Raw genomic sequence first — 19,477 nt, forward strand, 5'->3', positions numbered from 1 at the left:
AAACTTAGTGCTGTTAAACAGGGATGTGCAATCGATAAAAATGTTTAATAAAAATTAAATTTACCAAAGTGTAGCTCTGTTGCCCTCTAGAGGGGAAGAGGGAACACGCTGACAGGTTAAAAAACAATACAGGTGGGACTTCGATGAATGAGACTGTAGATGACAACTCCCATGATTGTGCATCATTACACTATGTAACCACATTGGAAAATGTTCTGTTCCTGGTTTGAAAGTGTTATTCCTGTTTCATTGTGGGGCCCTTGCTTTGAAAGTAGTTGTTATGCTCCATAAACTTTGTTTTTGTGGCTGGTGGAGACAATGAGATATTCAATAAAGAACTAGAGCAAAATGTGCTGCGAGATGTGCCTCCCACAAAAACAAAGTTTTAGGAGTTTAATACACATTCCCCATGTTTTGATGAAACAGTAGAGCCCCGCTTATCTGACTTCCGCTTATCCGATTTCCGCTTATCCGACACTCCATATTATCCGACGGCAAAGGCCCTCCCTCCCTCCGTCAGGTCCCGGTCCTGCCGGAACCCAGCCGGGTGAGTGAGCGAGGGACGGAGGGTGGGCAAGTGAAGGAGTGCAGCAAAGGCACTCCCTTGCTCGCTCGCTCGCTCTCACTCACTCACCCCACCAGATCCTGGTCCTGCCGAAACCAAGCTGGGTGAGTGAGTGAGGGACGGAGGGTGGGCAAGTGAAGGAGTGCAGCAAAGGCACTCCCTTGCTCGCTCGCTCGCTCGCTCTCTCACTCACTCCGCCAGGTCCCGGTGCTGCCGTCGCCACTGCTGGGACCCAGCCTAGTAAGTGAGCAAGGGAGGGAGGGAGGACGAGTGAGCACCCACCCTGTTATCCATCAGTTTTGCTTATCCGTCATTCTGCCCACCAGTTTATGATGGATAAGCAAGACTCTACTGTAGAACCAACTAGGAAATGACATTTAAAACCCAGGAAAAAGAAGTGTGTTACATAGTGTTGTTATTATTGTTGTCATTATTACCATTTGATATCGCCTTGCATCATTCCTCAGTTTGCAGGGCCACAGCTCGGAATAGAGAAAGCAAGAAGCATCTGAAGGGTGGGGTGCCGAGTTTGAGATCAAAAAGCAAGGAGCGCCCCAAAATGGCGCAATCACCGGAAAGGAAAAGGAGGAGAAATCTTTCACAATCGACACTGGAAGGCCTTCTAAGAAACCGCAGCTGCCAACGTCGGCATAAATTCAGAGATTGGGAAAGTCTGCTTTTGGGTGGGGTATGGGGTTCGAGTCCCATCATCCACTCTGGATATATTTGTTGGTGGGGATTTGGAATCCCAGAATCCCCACAAACCCACTGCATTTTTGATTAAATATTTATTATTTATGTAGTTAAGATTGTTTTTAACCCTGCTTTTCTCCACAAGTGGACCCAAGGCGGCTTACAACAAAATAAAAACATACCGTACAAAGTTAAAACACGGTTAAAATCGCATCTTCACAAACCCATATAAAGCTTTTTGATATACAAATGATAAACCTTCATTACCATCATTGTGCAAAGGTTCTTCAAAGATCCTGAATCTTTGCTCACTAATAGAATTTTCATTTGGTCATCAGTCTTGCTCATATAAAGTCCAATGACACAGCGTCTTGTCTTTGCTCCTGTTCTATTGTTTTTTTAGCAGGGCTTGGATTAGATGAACCAGTAGTAGACACCCTCAGTTTCCACAGTTTTTACCTGCAGTCCATGTTCTGGGGTTTTCATCAGCACCAGCTGTTGAAATGGTTCTCAACCTGCTGCATCCTTGGTCTTTAATATTTGACTTTTTTGCCATGAACTCAAAAACTTTCAATTGTTTTAATAGACGTTTAGGCATCTTCTGGAGTCACGTGGATGACAGAAAACACCAATAGCAACTAACATGGCTTTAAGTGTCAGAACAGCAACTCAAGTTTTCACCTGCAATCCAGGTCAAATTCCCTTCGTCCCGTCCCGTCCCGTTCCATCCTGCACCTTAGGCTTTGCCTGCCGGCTACATTTTGGCTGCTTACACTATGTCAGCGATTGCTGCTATTATGATGTAAATTGGTAGAAAGGTAGGTAATGATAGTGTGACTGATCAAAATTTGGTAGAGACATTAGAAGTCTGATCTTTGTACAAACTGTCGGTTTCGAGAACTCTTCAAGGGCAGACCTACATAGAGTGCACTGCAATTGTTCAACCTGGATGTAACCATTGTGTGTATCACTGCGGCCAGGTCCGATCTCTCCAGGAGTGGGCACAGTTGGCACACAAGCTTTAATTGTGTAAAAGCCGACATACCACTTCTTCCCATGCATTAAATCAGTGGTTCTTAACCTGTGGGAGGCGTCCCAGCAGCGGGCCGCGTGAACAAAAATCCGGTCCACAAACCTCCTTCCTCTTTATTTATTTATTCATTTTCCGCTCCTTTTTGCAGCGCTGACCATTACATTGGATAGACCACATAAGCTCTAGATGATCAAATATGGTTTTCTGTGGATGAGCAGATGGTGGCAACTGGATGGCATATGTTCTGTATCAGAAACTAGAGCTGATGTGGTCTATCCAATGCAATTTTCTAAATCAGCACCCCAAATAACCAAACCAAATCTAAAGTTGATTCGTAACCCTTTTGGAGAGTGGTTCCTGGTCAAAGTGGGCCCTGGCCAAAAAAAGGTTGGGAACAACTACACTAAATACTACTGAGCCGCTCACTTAAGAAACTGCAACCAAATGTGTTCATCACATGATGTAGGCTTCAAGTGTAGGGTAGTTAAAAGCCGTTGCAAAGGGTTATCTTTTCAGACGCTTTTCTCAGCTAGTTGGCAAGTGACTATTTTATTTTTTTTATTTATTAGCGACATTTATATCCCGCCCTTCTCACCCCGAAGGGGACTCAGGGCGGCTTACAAGTTATATATACATACAATATATTATATTATTAGTATAGCACAATATAAGCATTATATATTATTACATTGTAATTATATTATTTTGCAAATTATTGGGATAGAGATGGGAAAAATTCTGTCGTGCCAATTCTGTCATGCATTGGTATTCGTCTTTCTCAGCACACACACACACACACACATAAAATATATACTGTATATACTCGAGTATAAGTTGACCCAAATATAAGCCGAGGCACCTAATTTTATCACAAAAAAACCTGGGAAAACATTGACTCCAGTATAAGCTGAGATACCAATAAAATTACATTAAGGCATCAGTAATTTAAATGTTTTTGAATCTTTACATCAAACTGTAATATAAGATATGAGTGTCCAACTCTGATTAAATCATCATTTTCATCTTCTTCAATGTAAATGTGCTTATGTATCCTTTTAATAATAATAGAGTGAAATAATAAATGTGATAATAATAATAATAATAATGCAGTAAAATAAATGTAAAAGTAACAACAATAGAGTAAAATAATAAATATAATAATAATAATGAATAGAGTAAAATAATAAATGTAACAATACCAATAATAATAGAGAAAAATAATAAATATACCATATATACTTGAGTATAAGCCAACCTGAATATAAGCCCACCAGGACCTTCACCCGAGTATAAACCGAGGAGGTTTTTTTTTCAGTCCTAAAAAAGGACTGAAAAACTAGGCTTATACTCGAGTATATACAGTATTATTATATTATATTGGATATATCCTGTTTCCCCCAAAAGAAGACCGGGTCTAATATTAATTTTTGCTCCAAAAGATGTGTTAGGGTTTGTCTTCAGGGCAGTTTTATTTTTCCAAATTGACTTTTTAAATGAACTATATCTAGGGCTTATTTTTGAAATAGGTCTTATATTTTGAGCATTTTCAGAAAAGCTGAAAAATCATGATAGGTCTTATTTTTGGGGTAGGTCTTATTTTGGGGGGGGGGAAGGGTATGTGTTTGAATACAATATATATTATATTGGATATTTGTTTGAATACAATATATATTATATTATATTGGATATATGTGTTTGAATATAATATATATTATTATATTGGATATAGGTGTTTGAATATACAGTAGAGTCTCACTTAACCAACATTCGTTTATCCAACGTTCTGGATTATCCAACGCAGTCTGCCTTTTAGTAGTCGATGTTTTGTAGTCAATGTTTTCAATACATTGTGATATTTTGGTGCTAAATTCGTAAATACAGTAATTACTGCGTAGCATTACTGCGTATTGAAGTACTTTTTCTGTCAAATTTGTTGTATAACATGATGTTTTGGTGCTTAATTTGTAAAATCATAACCTAATTTGATGTTTAATAGGCTTTTCCTTAATCCAATGTTCTGCCGGCCTGTTTATGTTGGATAAGTGAGACTCTACTGAATGCTGTATATATGATTATGAGACAGCTATACATTTCACGTGCACACAATGGTTCCATCACCTTACCTTATGTCTTTTAGGTACGTTAGGGATTTCTCTCCTCAGGCATTTCAACAGCTCCACGTGTGACGCTTCGGCTTCAATTCGTGAAATCGCGTCCTGTTCGTTTTGCACCAACTTACAAAGTCCAAAGTGACTGACCCAAACAGCTGAGGGTCAGAGAGATCGAATGTCAGAGTCCCATATAGACAGATATATATACCTGCATCCTTTCCTACTAGGCCTCAAAGCCTGTTTCTCCTTAGCGCTTCCCTCAGCCTCCTCCAGGGATAGCCTTGTTGCCATGGTAACTACTCACTCTTTCCAAGTTGGGATAGACCTATGTAGATAGGTAACTGAGGCCTAAACCGAGGCCTTGTTGAGCCTGAGAGGCTTCAGGGCCTACATCTTTTCCCACTAGGCCTCAAAGCCTGTTTTGCCTTAGCTTGCACTTCACCTCCTCCAGGGGCAGCTTTGTTGCCATGGCAACTCTATACTCTTTCCAAGATGGGATAGACCTATGTAGGCCTAAACCGAGGCCTTGTTGAACTTGAGAGGCTTCATGAGCTTAATCTTTTCCCACTAGGCCTCAAAGCCTGTTTTGCCGTAGCTTGCACTTCACCTCCTCCAGGGGCAGCTTTGTTGCCATGGCAACTATATACTCTTCCCAAGATGGGATAACCTATGTAGATAGGTAATTGAGGCCTAAACCGAGGCCTTGTTGAACTTGAGAGGCTTCAAGGGCTCCATCTTTTCCGACTAGGCCTCAATGCCTGCCATGGCAACCACACATCTCTCTTCCCACTTGTGGGTGTTTAGACTGGATTGTTTTCTTTTTTGACTTCCGAATGGGATTTGGAGTCCTTTTTCCCAACACATCAGGAGAAGGACAACGCTGGGATTCCTATAAACACAAAGCCCATCCTCCCCTGCCCGGCATGCATCCCATCCTCCCCAGCGCATGAGAAGACGTGGTGGCAGCCCTGCGTGAAGCATGTCTCGGCTTAATCGACACCAGGTCTCCCAACTTTAATATTATTCACCTATCCTCTTATTTTTCTTAATTATTGTGCTAAAGAGTCACATTTTCTTGTTGTGTGTCCCAAATATGATGACACCATTGGGGATTTTTGGGAGAGTTCTGGTTTGGGAGTCATTTTCAACCAAGGTTTTAGACCATTTGTGTGTGTATATATAGTTGTGTATATATATGTGTGTGTGTTATGTATGCATATATGTGTGTATATGGTATGAAACTCGAACTATCCGAGACCTACTTGCCTTTTGGAAAGCCTGAAAAACCTTGCTCTTCCAACAAGCTTTCGATGGGTGAAAAACTCAGGCTATGTCTGTTTTTATTGTTGTTTTTATTGTTGTTTTATTGCTGTTTTAAAGCTAAGTGTATTGTTTTAATCTATTTCTGTAAACCGCTCCAAGCCAAACTGGGAGTAGCGGTATACAAGGCTAATAAATAAATAAATAAATAAATATGTGCGCATGTACAGTAGAGTCTCACTTATCCAACATTCTGGAATATCCAATGCATTTTTGTAGTCAATGTTTTCAATATATCGTGATATCTTGGTGCTAAATTCGTAAATACAGCAATTACAACATAACATTACTGCGTATTGAACTACTTTTTCTGTCAAATTTGTTGTATAACATGATGTTTTGGCACCTAATTTGTAAAATCATAACCTAATTTGATGTTTAATAGGCTTTTCCTTAATCCCTCCTTATTATCCAACATATTCGCTTATCCAACGTTCTGCTGGCCTGTTTATGTTGGATAAGTGAGACTCTACTGTATATACTATGTATGCACATATGTGTGTGTATATATCTAGGGGCAACAGCTATATGGCGTGTGTGTGTGTGTGTGTGTGTGTATATATATATATATATATATATATATATATATAGTTGTGTAGGTATGTGTTAGGTATGCATGTGTGTGTATATATGGTGTGTGTATTATATATGCATATATGTGTGTATAGTATGTATGCATATATTTGTGTGTATATATGGTGTCTGTATATATCTTTATATATATAGTATATCTGTATGTGTGTATTATGTAAGCATATATGTGTGTATACAATAGCACTGTATGTATATGTTGTTCTTTGCAATATTTTCTGTTCTTCTACTGTCTGTGTAGATGAAGTACCCATAAGCGAACTATTCAGTGCTATTCATGCTGTCCAACAATGAATTCCCCTAGGTGGGAAGCAGCCAAACAAGTGGGGTTTATATCCCTGTGGAATAATGTCCAGGGTGAGAGAAAGAAATATTGTCTATTGGAGGCAAGTATGAATACTGCAATTAGCCAGAATGCTTAGCATTTAATGACCTTTCAGCTTCAAAGCCTGGCAATTTTCTCTCTGGGGGAATCCTTTGTTGGGAGGTGTTAGCTGGCCCATATATATACACCATATATAGATACCACACACACACATATACATACACACACACACACACACACACAGACAGACAACTGTACAATCCATACAAACAAAAAAAGTTTCATCATAATCTTATTTAATTTCTTTTTCTGTACATTTAGGATTTCTTTCCCCTGATATAGAACCCCATTTCGCCGGCTGCAAATAAAACCCTTCCATTCTGATTTATTAAATAGCATTCTATTAATGTTGACCAACTAGAAAACAAAATGCAACACTATCTCTGGAGAGTCCTTCATTTCAATGGGAAACCCTTCAAAAACGATGGGACTACAAAACCTATAGTCCCTATGTTCAATCATTTTATGCCTGGAGCTGAATTTGCATTGAAAAAGGGGGTCTTTCTCTCTGTATCCCTCTCGCAATTTTGGGAGAATTTCTGGTGAAAGGACGTTCAGTTTATACATTTCGTTTGGACCCACACAAATGCAGATACTGAGCCAAAACACACAGGAACACACACAAAAAGAAAAATTAAACAGGGTGAAATCGCCTTCCCTTAATCTCCATTCAAAGGGCCAACTATCTGCTGTATTTACTCTACATGGAAAGTCAAGGAGAACCTATTGGCAAAGGAAAGGGAAAAATGATAAAAACTTGGAAAATAGGTTTGAACACTTGCGTCAACGGAAGAGCATTTTGGAGAAAAACCCCTCGTAAATTACGAATATATGATGAATACACCGCAAATCGGGGATAATATCAGCTTATCAGGCTGTTCGAGGTGCAAGGAAGACGAAAACGAATACGACATTAACATACGGACCCCCTATCCTTCCAACAACATCAACGGGGATCTCGTGTTTTCACAGTAACTGAGAAGTGCTCCCCCATAAATCCCCCCAAAACGAGAGATCTATTATGTCCCTGGACAAGACTTTTTGATTCTTTCCAACACCACAGAGACCATTAAGTCATTGGGGGGAGGCAGACAACAGAATGGATTCTTTCAGTACTCCCCCTTGTGCTTTGCATTCAAAGAGCGAAGGAATCCGAATCCAAAGTCTCTGCTCTGGGGAGCCTCCAAGGAGCCGAAATCCGACAAAACAAGGGGGGAAATGTGTCCCAAAAGATCCGAGACTCAAAATATACCTTTGTCCTACACAGTGCTATGATTTTTGAGGACGACAGGAGAGGCGGGAAACGGGGTCTTTCCTCGTGAAGCTCAGACTAAACGCAAAACTCCCATTTCCGCACCGCCGAAGTCCTCCGCGACGCCAACACACGGGACCTGGGGCCCGTTTCCTACAGGGAACTACGTCTCTCTTGGGTCACGGCCCACCGCTGTAGGAATAGTCGGCTTTGTTGTGCATGACCAGTTTGTTGTCCACAAAGTAGAAACTGTCCGACTGAGTCTCGTAGGGATGGATGATCATTTCCTGGACTGGGAAAGAAGGAAAGAAAGGAAGAAATGCGGTTAAGGAGGAAGGAGTGTTGGTTGCACTTGCCGCCATGTTTGGGGTTCCAGAAACTGAATGGCGCTACTCACTGAGGTCTTCGGAGAGCTGGGGGAACTCATAGATGTGCTCGCAGGTATTCTTGCTGCTGGGGATGCAGAAGCCGAACTCAAAGTCAAAGCTCTTGAGGAGCTGGTCCCGGAAATAGTGCCGCTCGATCATGCGGAAGTTGTTGATGGGTTTGTCGCCCACTGTGAACTCCACCCTGGAAAAAAAGAAATAAAGGTGTGAGGAGACCACCGAGTTGTCGCAAGGGGGAGAAAAACACACACAACACCCTGCTAGGCAGACACATGAATTCTTCCTCTCACTTCTTCCCCCAGCTGCGCAATGGGACAGTTTCAAAGGCAAGCTAATAGTTCTGATCTAAGACACTGCAGAGTCTTGGTTACAGTTAGCAGAGATTCATATCCCAGCCTCTGACCTTGTTTTATAACTCACTGCTTGAATAAGCACACTTGAGCTCTGGCTTTCATCCAAACTCCTTCAGAGGTTTATTCTTCAGTCATTGCTACATACTATTTAAAGGTCTGTTATCACTACATAGAGATACAACCATAGCAAGACACTCACAGCACGAGGATGGTGATGGGTTACAGATGCAGAGAGTTTATGGCAAAGCGTCAAAGATGGCAGAGAGCAAGCACACGGCAAAAAGAAAATACACATACAAGCTACTTCCCTCTAGGGATCACAGAAAACGACTCAGCTATCCCTCCAGGACCACTACTTTCTTAACCTTTTCAGTGGAATGTGCTGTGACCACATGCCCATTAGAACTGTATTTTTACACAATGGAGTTATATGCAATGCATTTCTATCCAATACAGAATTTTCTACCTGACATGAGTTGCACTAGAGGACCTAGGAAATGCCTAGAGGTGACATATTTTAGATCAACGGAACTGTGGATACTAGCAAATCCTATTGAAAGGAAGGACTTTTAGACCAAGATTGATATAGAGTTGCACCAAGAAAGCCTTTAAAGGCATCCCAGCAACTTACGTGGCTCCGACTTGCCGCAGCCTAAGGAAAGCCGGCGTGAACTGGTAGCGCACAAACCGCCCGGCATTGGGATCGATGTCCTTCTTGTTGCTGTGCTCGCGCTCTGGAACACAAAATAGAAAGAGATGTTGACACAGAGACAGACATGCTCTTGAGCAGGGAGGCTCCATCCATTGCTCCGAAATATATTGGAAGTATATCCCCCAAAATGGGAGCAAAAACTAGATCGAGCTCACTTCCTGTGGCAGGGAGTTCCCCAGAAAAATGGCTCCTATTCTGAGGAACGACAGATGGAAATATACCTGAAGCTGGGGGTTTAGTGATCTCAAACAAGACGGTGCCGGACTCCATGTCTCTGATTTTGAAGCGAGTGAAATCTATCTTGTACACGTTCTCCTCTGGAGTGCATAAATAATCTGGAAGGAAGGGTAAAACAGCCTCGTTTAGGAAAAATCTGACAACTTCATAGAGTTGGAATCCACAACTCCATCAAGCCTGGCCTTGTACCATGCCTTGAGTCCCAATTTTGGCAGGTTGATATGAATTATATCAATATTAACAAATAATATTATATTAATACTAACTTATGACAATATTACCTTAGTATTAATCAATAAAATCAAATGTTGAAAGATAATAATACATATTATATTACTATTAACTTACATGATGACATCATCATCATCATTAATATTAATATCCCATTTTATCTCTTGAGACCCTAATGCTATGAATAAAGGCTAGGAGGACTATATACACACCTCTTAATAATAATAGTCGTCATTATTTATATCCACTCTTATCTCTTGACTGAGACCCTAATGCTATTAATAATGACTGACAACCATCTCCACACCTTGTTGTTGTTAATATCCCACTTATCTCTTGAGACCTTAATGCTATTAATAATGACAGGCAGGACTATATACACGCCTCCTCCCATTATTATTATTATTATTACTATTATTATTATTATCCACTCTTTTCACTTGATTGAAACCCTAATGCTATTAATAATGACAGACATGACCATCCCAACACCTCCTTATTGTTGCTGCTGTGCTGTTGCTGTTGTTGTTGTTGTTAATGTTGTTAATAATTATCTCTTGATCTCCCTAATGCTATTAATGACAGGCAGAACTATCTATCTATATCTATATATACACATACCTCCTCCATTATTATTAATATCATACTCTTATATCTTGATTGAGACCCTAACACTATTAATAATGACAGACAGGCCCATCTTTACACCTCCTTGTTGTTGTTATTGTTAATAATATTATTAATATCTTACTTATCTCTTGATTGAGACCCTAATGCTGTTAATAATGACAGAAAGGACTATATACATACCTATTCATCATCATTATTATCATCATCACACTGTTATCTCTTGCTTGAGACTCTAATGCTGTTAACAATGTATATCCACTCTTATCTCTTGATTGGGACTCAAATGATGATGGCAGGCGAATGGGACTATATCTGCCCCTCCTTTTTGGTGGAAGTTGCAACCGCAATGCTATTTCAATGCACTGCCCAGAGCAGGCACATTAATTATGCAAAGCAGGCACACCCATTTGCTTAATTTATACACGCCCCCTTGGGTCGCCTCTGCCGTGTTAAGAGGCTTTGCCCTCTGACAGTCAAAGCGATAAGCAGCTTTGCGGGCCATAAATGGACTTTTGTCGAAATGGGCCATAGGCCGGGACTTTGCATCTCGAGTTGCCATGGTCATTGGGTTGGAGATTCTGGGATCTGCAGTACATAGATTGGCCATGCTATTCCAACCTGGGATTCTGGGAGATGGTCCAACCGTAGAGATCGGTCGTTACCATGGCAACAATACTGGGCCAAGGTTGCCATGGAGACAGTGTCACTGATGTATATGTGTGCAAGGCTAGAAGTGCTTTGTTTTGGGTTTTGGAATATTGACACGTCTATAGTGAGACACATTGGAGTGGGGACCCAAGTCGAAATAAGAAATTCATTTATGTTCCATAGGCATCCTCGACATACAATGCAGCTCCCTGCATCCTTAGGGGACACATTTCCAAACTTTTCAATACCACTATTATTATTATAATATCCTATTATTATTATTCTTGAGAGATAAAGTTGGGGAAAGTGACTTTGGCTCAGATTCTTAGGGTTGGAAAGGGACCTTAAAGGTCATCTAGCCCAACCCAATTGCATGGCTGCTGATTATTATTGTTGTTATTAATATTAGAGGACAAGGAAGGGATTAGCACAGCGGAAAAGCCCCATCTGCACCTTGCTCCGCATCGCGGTCACCAAACAAGTCTGTTGCTTAACCAGCTTTGGTTGAGTAACCAACCGACGAGGTCAGGCACTGTCTTAAAAGCTGTCAGATCTAAGACGAAAACGTTGTCGGAGCCATGAAGAGACCCAGAAAGACCTAGAAGGCGAAGAAAGGCATCCAAAAGTAGGCCAGGAAGCATTTCCCTGGATTCGAACGCAGAACTGGGAAGAGCCCTTGTGAATGAAGGCAGTCTTTCTAAGGCTGTGTCAGCGCTATAGCCAAAGGCATAGAAAACAGAATCTGGGGAACACCAAGTATTGAAACAAAACTGAAACGGCAAGAAGGGGTTTTGAGTCTCAACGAACCCATACACATATAAACATACATCCATGGATGTAGAATCTGTGGACACAGAGGGATTATTGGGATGACACTATTATTAATTATTATTGTTATTATATCTGTGGATGCAGAATCTCGATACAGAGGGATGATTGGGATGACGCTATAATTATTATTATATCTGTGGATGCAGAATCCGTGGATACGGAGAGCCAACTAATTATTTTTAATAATAATAATAATAATAATAATAATAATAATAATTGTGGATGCAGAATCTGTGGATACAGAGAGCCAACTGTAATGATTTTCAAATAATAATTGTGGATGCAGAATCTGTGGATACAGAGCGCCAACTGTAATGATTTTCAAATAATAATAATTGTGGATGCAGAATCTGTGGATACAGAGAGCCAACTGTAATGATTTTCAAATAATAATAATTGTGGATGCTGAATCTGTGGCTACAGAGAGCCAACTGTAATGATTTTTAGTAATAATCATAATAATTATATCCTTGGATGCAGAATCTGGGGATACAAAGAACCAACTGTAATGATTTTAATAATAATAATAATAAAATTACGATCTGCCAACTGCAAAAGGCCACCCTGCTGGGATCTGCGCGCATCATTCGAAAATACATCACACAGTCCTAGACACTTGGGAAGTGTTCGACTTGTGATTTTGTGATATGAAATCCAGCATATCTATCTTGTTTGCTGTGTCATAATAATAATAATAATAATAATAATAATAATAATAATAATAGTGGAAATAGAATCCGTGCATACAGAGAGAAGACTGTAATGATTTCCAATAATAATAATAATAACAACAACAACAATAATTACATCACGCAGTCCTAAACGCTTGGGAAGTGTCCAACTTGGGATTTTGTGATACAAAATCCAGCCTATCTGTCTTGTTTGCTGTGTCAGACTATGTCGTTGTGTCAATAATAATATCATCAGTGGATGCAAAATCCATGGATACAAAGGGAAGGCTGTAATGAATCAAAACCTATGGAACTAGTCCATAATATCTGTTGCTGTTGACTCTGTGCAGAGAACAGTTGGTGGTTTGTTAAGCTTCTGGCTGCAAAAAAAGAAAAATCCACCTGAATGACGCAGGGACACCTGGCGAATCCTCCTCACACCAACGCACAAACACACGCCAAAACCCATCTGGGGAACAAGGAGATAATGCCTCACCTCAAAGGGATTTGGTTAAGATAAGTTCATTAGCGGTTGCCACGGCTCAAACGAAACGGGGACAGGAGAGCTAAAAATAGGAGGTTGATCCGCCAAGGAAAAACGGATGATGGAAAGGCTCCGGAGTCAAAATTGGCCCCTGTATTGCAGTTTATCGGTGCAAAGCATGCAAATATAATCTATGTATAGTTCTACCTTCCAAAGGTCCATCATGCTACTATTTCATAGAATCATAAAATAATAGTTGGAAGAGGCCACATGGGCCATTTAGTTCAACTGCCTGCCATGCAGGAAAAGCACAATCAAAATATCCCTGACAGATAGCTGTCCAACTTCTGCTTAATACTACTAATAATCATAATCATAATAATAGAACTATAGAATCCTTGAGTTGGGTCATCTAGTCCAACGCCCTCCAAATCAAGGTGAATTTCTCCCAAAGACCTCCAGTGATTTTTGCTGGGCATGGGAGATCTGTGTGCCAAGTTTGGTCCAATTCCATCTTTGGTGGAAGTGAGTGCTCATTGATTGCAGGTGAACTATACATCCTAGTACTTACAACTCCAAAATGCCCAGGCCAATTCCCCTCAAAACCCACCAGTATTCAAATGTGGGCATACTAGGTATGCATGTCAAATTTGGTCCAGATACATAATTGTTTGGATTCATAGTGAGCTCTGGATGTGGATGAACTACAACTCCTCTAAATCCCTCCAGTATTTTTTGTTGGTCATGGGGATCCTGTATGCCAAGTGAGTTCTAGGTCCATTGTTGGTGGAGTTCAGAGTGCTCTTGGATTGCAGGTGAACTATACATCCCAGTACCTACAACTCCTATAAATCATGGTGAATTCTCCCCAAACTTCTACAGTATGTTCAGTTGCTGATCAATTCCTCGGTTTGCTGTGTGCCATAGAAAAGAGTAGGAAAGGGTTATGGTAGAGGCAGTGGGCAGGGTCATGCAAATTCCAAACCAATTGAGAGAGTCAGAAACACTGGGATGTCTAGTATATACAACAGCACTAATGTTTGCACCCATATAGGGCCATTGATAAAGACCGGAGTCTCATAGGCCATGACTGGGATGGAAAAGAGGAGGAGAGCATAAAACCTGAATTCTCAAGTGACCGAATTATGAGACGCTGGGCAGAAAGTCCTCTCTCTCTCCTCATCCGGGCTAATCAGGTTTCCGTTACCGAGGAAGGCCTCTCTCTTTGCGTGCAGCCAGGAGAATTAATCCGGGCAATCGGAGAGCCGGCAGAAGGAGTCGCCTGCTGCTTAATCCCCGAACGGAGATCGGGACAGAGAAAGTTTGCAGGATGGAAAAAGTGGGGTGGAAATGGTCACTTCACAGTCTTTGTTGTCCTTTCTTGGTCCTCCCTAAATGTTTGGGCTTGTCTCCCCTAAAGCCGCTGCTTCCAGTTCGGGAAGTCCCAAACGTCTGGACGATCCCAATTTGGGAAGGATCCAGGCTCTTGCCCTGGGAAGAGCAATCCCCGAAACAACAGTCAGGCAAGTCAAGCCACGTGTTGAACCATGCTCCTTAGATTTTCAAAACTGCACCCAAACAAGCTGAATACGTCTCAAACACTGCCCGCATTTTCTTTTGGGCTGGCAATAAATGCGTCTTGTAACCCGCTGCGAGTCTCCTTCGGGATAAATAAAACGAGGTATAAATTATTTATTGATATCACAACCTTATTTCAAAATGGAATTATTACAAAATGTAAAAATCCAGCCAAACCAAAAAAAAAAATGAGACTTTTTTTCCCATGGCCCTCAGAGCCATTGGTTCTGCCTTCCAATTCTTTTCATCACAATCACAATCCCTATTGCCAGCCTGATTACAGCAGTGCAAAGTGTGCCATAATGGCCTGGTATAGATAAATACATCAAGAAAGGCAAGAGCTTTTAAGCTAAATGCATGCAACAGGTTCGACCAGAAAAAAAAATCTCCTCAAATAACCACAAGTGAACTAGAGAGGGAAGAGTTCTGTTTTAGTCACCGTAGCTCCATGTTTAAGGATGTGTGTAAACTCAGTGTCGCTGAAATGGCCCTTTTTGTCCACTGGTGTCTCTCTGAACAGCTCCTCTCCCATTGATGTCAGCAATTCTCTCAGGTAGCCTTCTTGAATGAATCCTGTTGCGTCTTCATCAAAGCAAGCAAAGACATTCCTGATGACATCTTCTGGATCATTGATGTTGCCATGCCAGGTGACAGTCGCATTGACGAGAAACAAACATTGTGAGAAACATAGTAAAAATTATGGGTCCTGGAGCTTCATTCATCATGGCATCTGGGTATTCATGAGTTGGATCAGTTGGAAATCTGCTACAAAACACAAGCTTTTTTGTTGAGTTCCAGGGTCAGAGAAGCAGATGGCAAAAACAGATGAACGGCTGGCCCCAGGGGAGTGTGCTTGCTCCATCCATGTTGAACATCAGCCACTGCCAGAAGAGACAGAGAGTTTCATCTATGCTGACGATCGTGCCATCACCGCCCAAGCAGGAAGCTTTGAAATTGTTGAACAGAAGTTCTCCGAAGCCTTAGGTGGTCTTCCTGCCTATTACAGTCAAAACCAGCTGATTCCTAATCCATCTAAAACGCAGATGTGTGCTTTTCACCTTAAGAACAGGCAAGCATCTCGATGTCTACACCCAACAACACTGTGTAATTATTGTTGTTGCTATTATTATTATTGAAAATCATTACAGTCTTCCCTCTGTATACCTGGATTCTGTATCCATTATTATTTTATTATGGCACAGCAAACAAGATAGATATGCTGGGTTTTGTATCACAAAATCACAAGTCAAACACTTCCCAAGTGTCTAGGACTGTGTGATGTATTTTCGGATGATGCGTGCAGATCCCAGTAGGGTGGCCTTTTGCAGTTGGCAGATCGTAATTTTGTCAATGTCTATTGTTTCCAAATGCCGGCTGAGATCTTTTGGCATGGCACCCAGTGTGCCCATCACCCCCGGGACCACCTGCACTGGTTTCTGCCAGTCTTTGAAGTTCAATCTTGAGGTCCTGATAGTGGCTGAGTTTTTCCTGTTGTTTTTCGTCAATGCGACTGTCACCTGGCATGGCAACATCAATGATCCAAACCTTTTTCTTTTCCACAACCGTGATGTCTGGTGTGTTGTGTTCCAGAACTTTGTCAGTCTGGATTTGGAAGTCCCACAGTATCTTTGCATGTTCATTTTCCAATACTTTTGCAGGTTTGTGATCCCACCAGTTCTTTGCTGCTGGGAGGTGGTACTTGAGGCATAAGTTCCAATGAATCCTTTGGGCCACATAGTTGTGCCTCTGTTTGAAGTCTGTCTGTGCGATTTTCTTACAGCAGCTGAGGAGATGATCAATGGTTTCGTCAGTTTCCTTGCACAGTCTGCGTTTTGGGTCATCAGCTGATTTTTCGATCTTGGCCTTAATTGCATTTGTTCTGATGGCTTGCTCCTGGGCTGCTCCTTCTTCAGGGTCCCATTCATGAGCCAGAGCATTATTATTATTATTATTATTATTCATAACTACAAGGCACAAATTGAGAGATTTGGGGGGGACCTTTCTTCTGAAGCGAATTGCTTGCACATTTCCATTTTTTTCTCCCCCAAAATGAGACAATCATTTTCTGAAAAGGATGAGCTTTAAAGGAGACCCCATTGCTTGTAATTCACCCCTTTTTCCTCCCCCGAAAAGAGGGCCCAGTTTGCTTCCTAGTATTGAGAACTGCGAGGCGCAAATGGAGAAGTTTGGGGGGACCTTCTTCCCAAGCCCATTGCTTGAAGTTAACTCCTATATTTCCCCCCAAAAAGGAGATGAATCTTTTCCTAAAGAGATGGGCTTTAAAGGAGACCCCATTGCTTACAATTCTGCCCTTTATCCCCCCATAAGAGGGCCTTGTTTCCCTCCTAGTGTTGACAACTGCAAAGTGCAAATGGAGAGGTTTGGGGGGGACCTTCTTCCCAAGCCCATTGCTTGAAGTTAACTCCATTATTTCCCCCCAAAAAGGAGACGAATCTTTTCCTAAAAGGATGAGCTTTAAAGTAGACCCCATTTAATTGCAATTCACCCCTTTATTTCCAAAAGAGGGCCCTGTTTCTAGATTTGAAAATTGCAGGGCGCAAATGGAGAGGTTTGGGGGGACCTTCTTCCCAAGCCCATTGCTTGAAGTTAATTCCATTATTTCCCCCCAAAAAGGAGACAGATCTTTTCCTAAAAGGATGAGCTTTAAAGGAGACCCCATTTAATTGCAATTCACCCCTTTATTTCCAAAAGAGGGCCCTGTTTCTAGATTTGAAAATTGCAGGGCGCAAATGGAGAGGTTTGGGGGGGGACCTTCTTCCCAAGCCCATTGCTTGAAGTTAACTCCATTATTTCCCCCCAAAAAGGAGACAGATCTTTTCCTAAAAGGATGAGCTTTAAAATAGACCCCATTTAATTGCAATTCACCCCTTTATTTCCAAAAGAGGGCCCTGTTTCTAGATTTGAAAATTGCAGGGCGCAAATGGAGAGGTTTGGGGGGACCTTCTTCCCAAGCCCATTGCTTGAAGTTAATTCCATTATTTCCCCCCAAAAAGGAGACAGATCTTTTCCTAAAAGGATGAGCTTTAAAGGAGACCCCATTTAATTGCAATTCACCCCTTTATTTCCAAAAGAGGGCCCTGTTTCTAGATTTGAAAATTGCAGGGCGCAAATGGAGAGGTTTGGGGGGGGACCTTCTTCCCAAGCCCATTGCTTGAAGTTAACTCCATTATTTCCCCCCAAAAAGGCGACAGATCTTTTCCTAAAAGGATGAGCTTTAAAGGAGACCCCATTTAATTGCAATTCACCCCTTTATTTCCAAAAGAGGGCCCTGTTTCTAGATTTGAAAATTGCAGGGCGCAAATGGAGAGGTTTGGGGGGGGACCTTCTTCCCAAGCCCATTGCTTGAAGTTAACTCCATTATTTCCCCCCAAAAAGGAGACAGATCTTTTCCTAAAAGGATGAGCTTTAAAGGAGACCCCATTGATTGCAATTCACCCCTTTATTTCCATAAGAGGGCCTTGTTTCCTTCCTAGTGTGGACAACCGCAGGGCGCAATTGGAGAGGTTTGGGGGGACCTTCTTCCGAAGCGAATGGCTTGCATTTAACTCCTTGATTTCCCCCGCAAAATGAGGCGAGCCTTTCCCTAAAGGGGTGGGCTTGGAAGGGGACCCCGTTTCCCGGCGCTGTTCCTTACCGGAGGTGATCTTGGGGAGCCCCAAGACGTCCTCGGGGCTGATGCTGGCCTTGCGCAGGAGCTCCTCCTCGCTGCACAGGGCCGAGGAGGAGGAGGAGGAGGCCCCCGAGGAGGAGGAGGAGGTGGAGGAGGAGGCGGAGGAGGGCGCCGCCGCCCCCCCGGGCCCCGGCCCCATGCCTCCCCCGCCGCCCGCCGCCCCGGCGCTGCTCCCCTTCTTCACCTTCATGTTCCCGCCGGAGACGAGGCCGCGTCTGCCTCCGGGAACACAAGGGAGCGGATCTGCAGCCGAGGAGGAGGAGGAGAGCGGCTGGCTCATCCCCCCTTAAGCGCCTTTGCGCCGCAAATCCGGGGGAAAGGGGAGGAGCCAGAGCAGGCAGGCAGGCAGGCAGGGCGCCCCTGAGCATGTGCAGAGTGCCAAGCAAGGCGGGAGGGAGGAGGAGCCACCTCCTGGCTGGGAAAAAGGATGCTGGAGAAAAGGAGGATGTAGGGTGTATGTATATATATGTATGTGTGTGGGTATATATATATTCAGATTGCATTATAGGGGCTCCTGAGCATGTGCAAAGTGCCCAGGACCACATGGGTGATATAGAGCTCGATATCATGGGGAGGGCCGTTTAGGGTATTTGATGTATTCATGTATATATATATGTGTGTGTGTGTATAAATATATATATTGATATTCAGATTGCATCACAGGGACTCCTGAGCATGTGCAGAGTGCCCAGGATCACATGAGGAGGGCTGTTTAGGGTATTTGATGTATTTATGTGTATATATATGTGTGCGTGTGTGTGTGCAAATATGTGTGTGTGTATAGATATATTCATATTCAGATTGCATATGGAGGCGGAATATAAATACATGTAAATAAATTAATATTCATATTCAGACTGTGTGCGTAGATATATATATTGATATTCAGATTGCATCACAGGGACTCCTGAGCATGTGCAGAGTGCCCAGGACTACATAGGGAGGGCCGTTTAGGATATTTGGTGTATGTATGTGTATATATATGTGTGTGTGTGTGTGTAAATATATATATTGATATTCAGATTGCATCACAGGGACTCCTGAGCATGTGCAGAGTGCCCAGGATCACATGGGG

At 42.2% G+C, this 19,477-nt stretch overlaps 1 protein-coding gene across 1 annotated transcript; it reads right to left on the reverse strand.

Moving 5' to 3' along the window:
* Positions 1 to 6,917: 6,917 nt before the first annotated feature.
* On the reverse strand, positions 6,918 to 18,710 carry unc119 (unc-119 lipid binding chaperone). Its single transcript, XM_062959001.1, has 5 exons — positions 18,367 to 18,710; positions 9,623 to 9,736; positions 9,321 to 9,423; positions 8,348 to 8,520; positions 6,918 to 8,242 (listed from the first exon to the last, which is right to left on the reverse strand). The coding sequence occupies exons 1-5, from the start codon at positions 18,680 to 18,682 to the stop codon at positions 8,130 to 8,132; spliced, it is 819 nt and encodes a 272-aa protein (XP_062815071.1). The 5' UTR covers positions 18,683 to 18,710; the 3' UTR covers positions 6,918 to 8,129.
* Positions 18,711 to 19,477: the final 767 nt, after the last annotated feature.

Source organism: Anolis carolinensis, unplaced genomic scaffold, assembly GCF_035594765.1.
Source record: "Anolis carolinensis isolate JA03-04 unplaced genomic scaffold, rAnoCar3.1.pri scaffold_7, whole genome shotgun sequence".
NCBI lineage: Eukaryota > Metazoa > Chordata > Lepidosauria > Squamata > Dactyloidae > Anolis > Anolis carolinensis.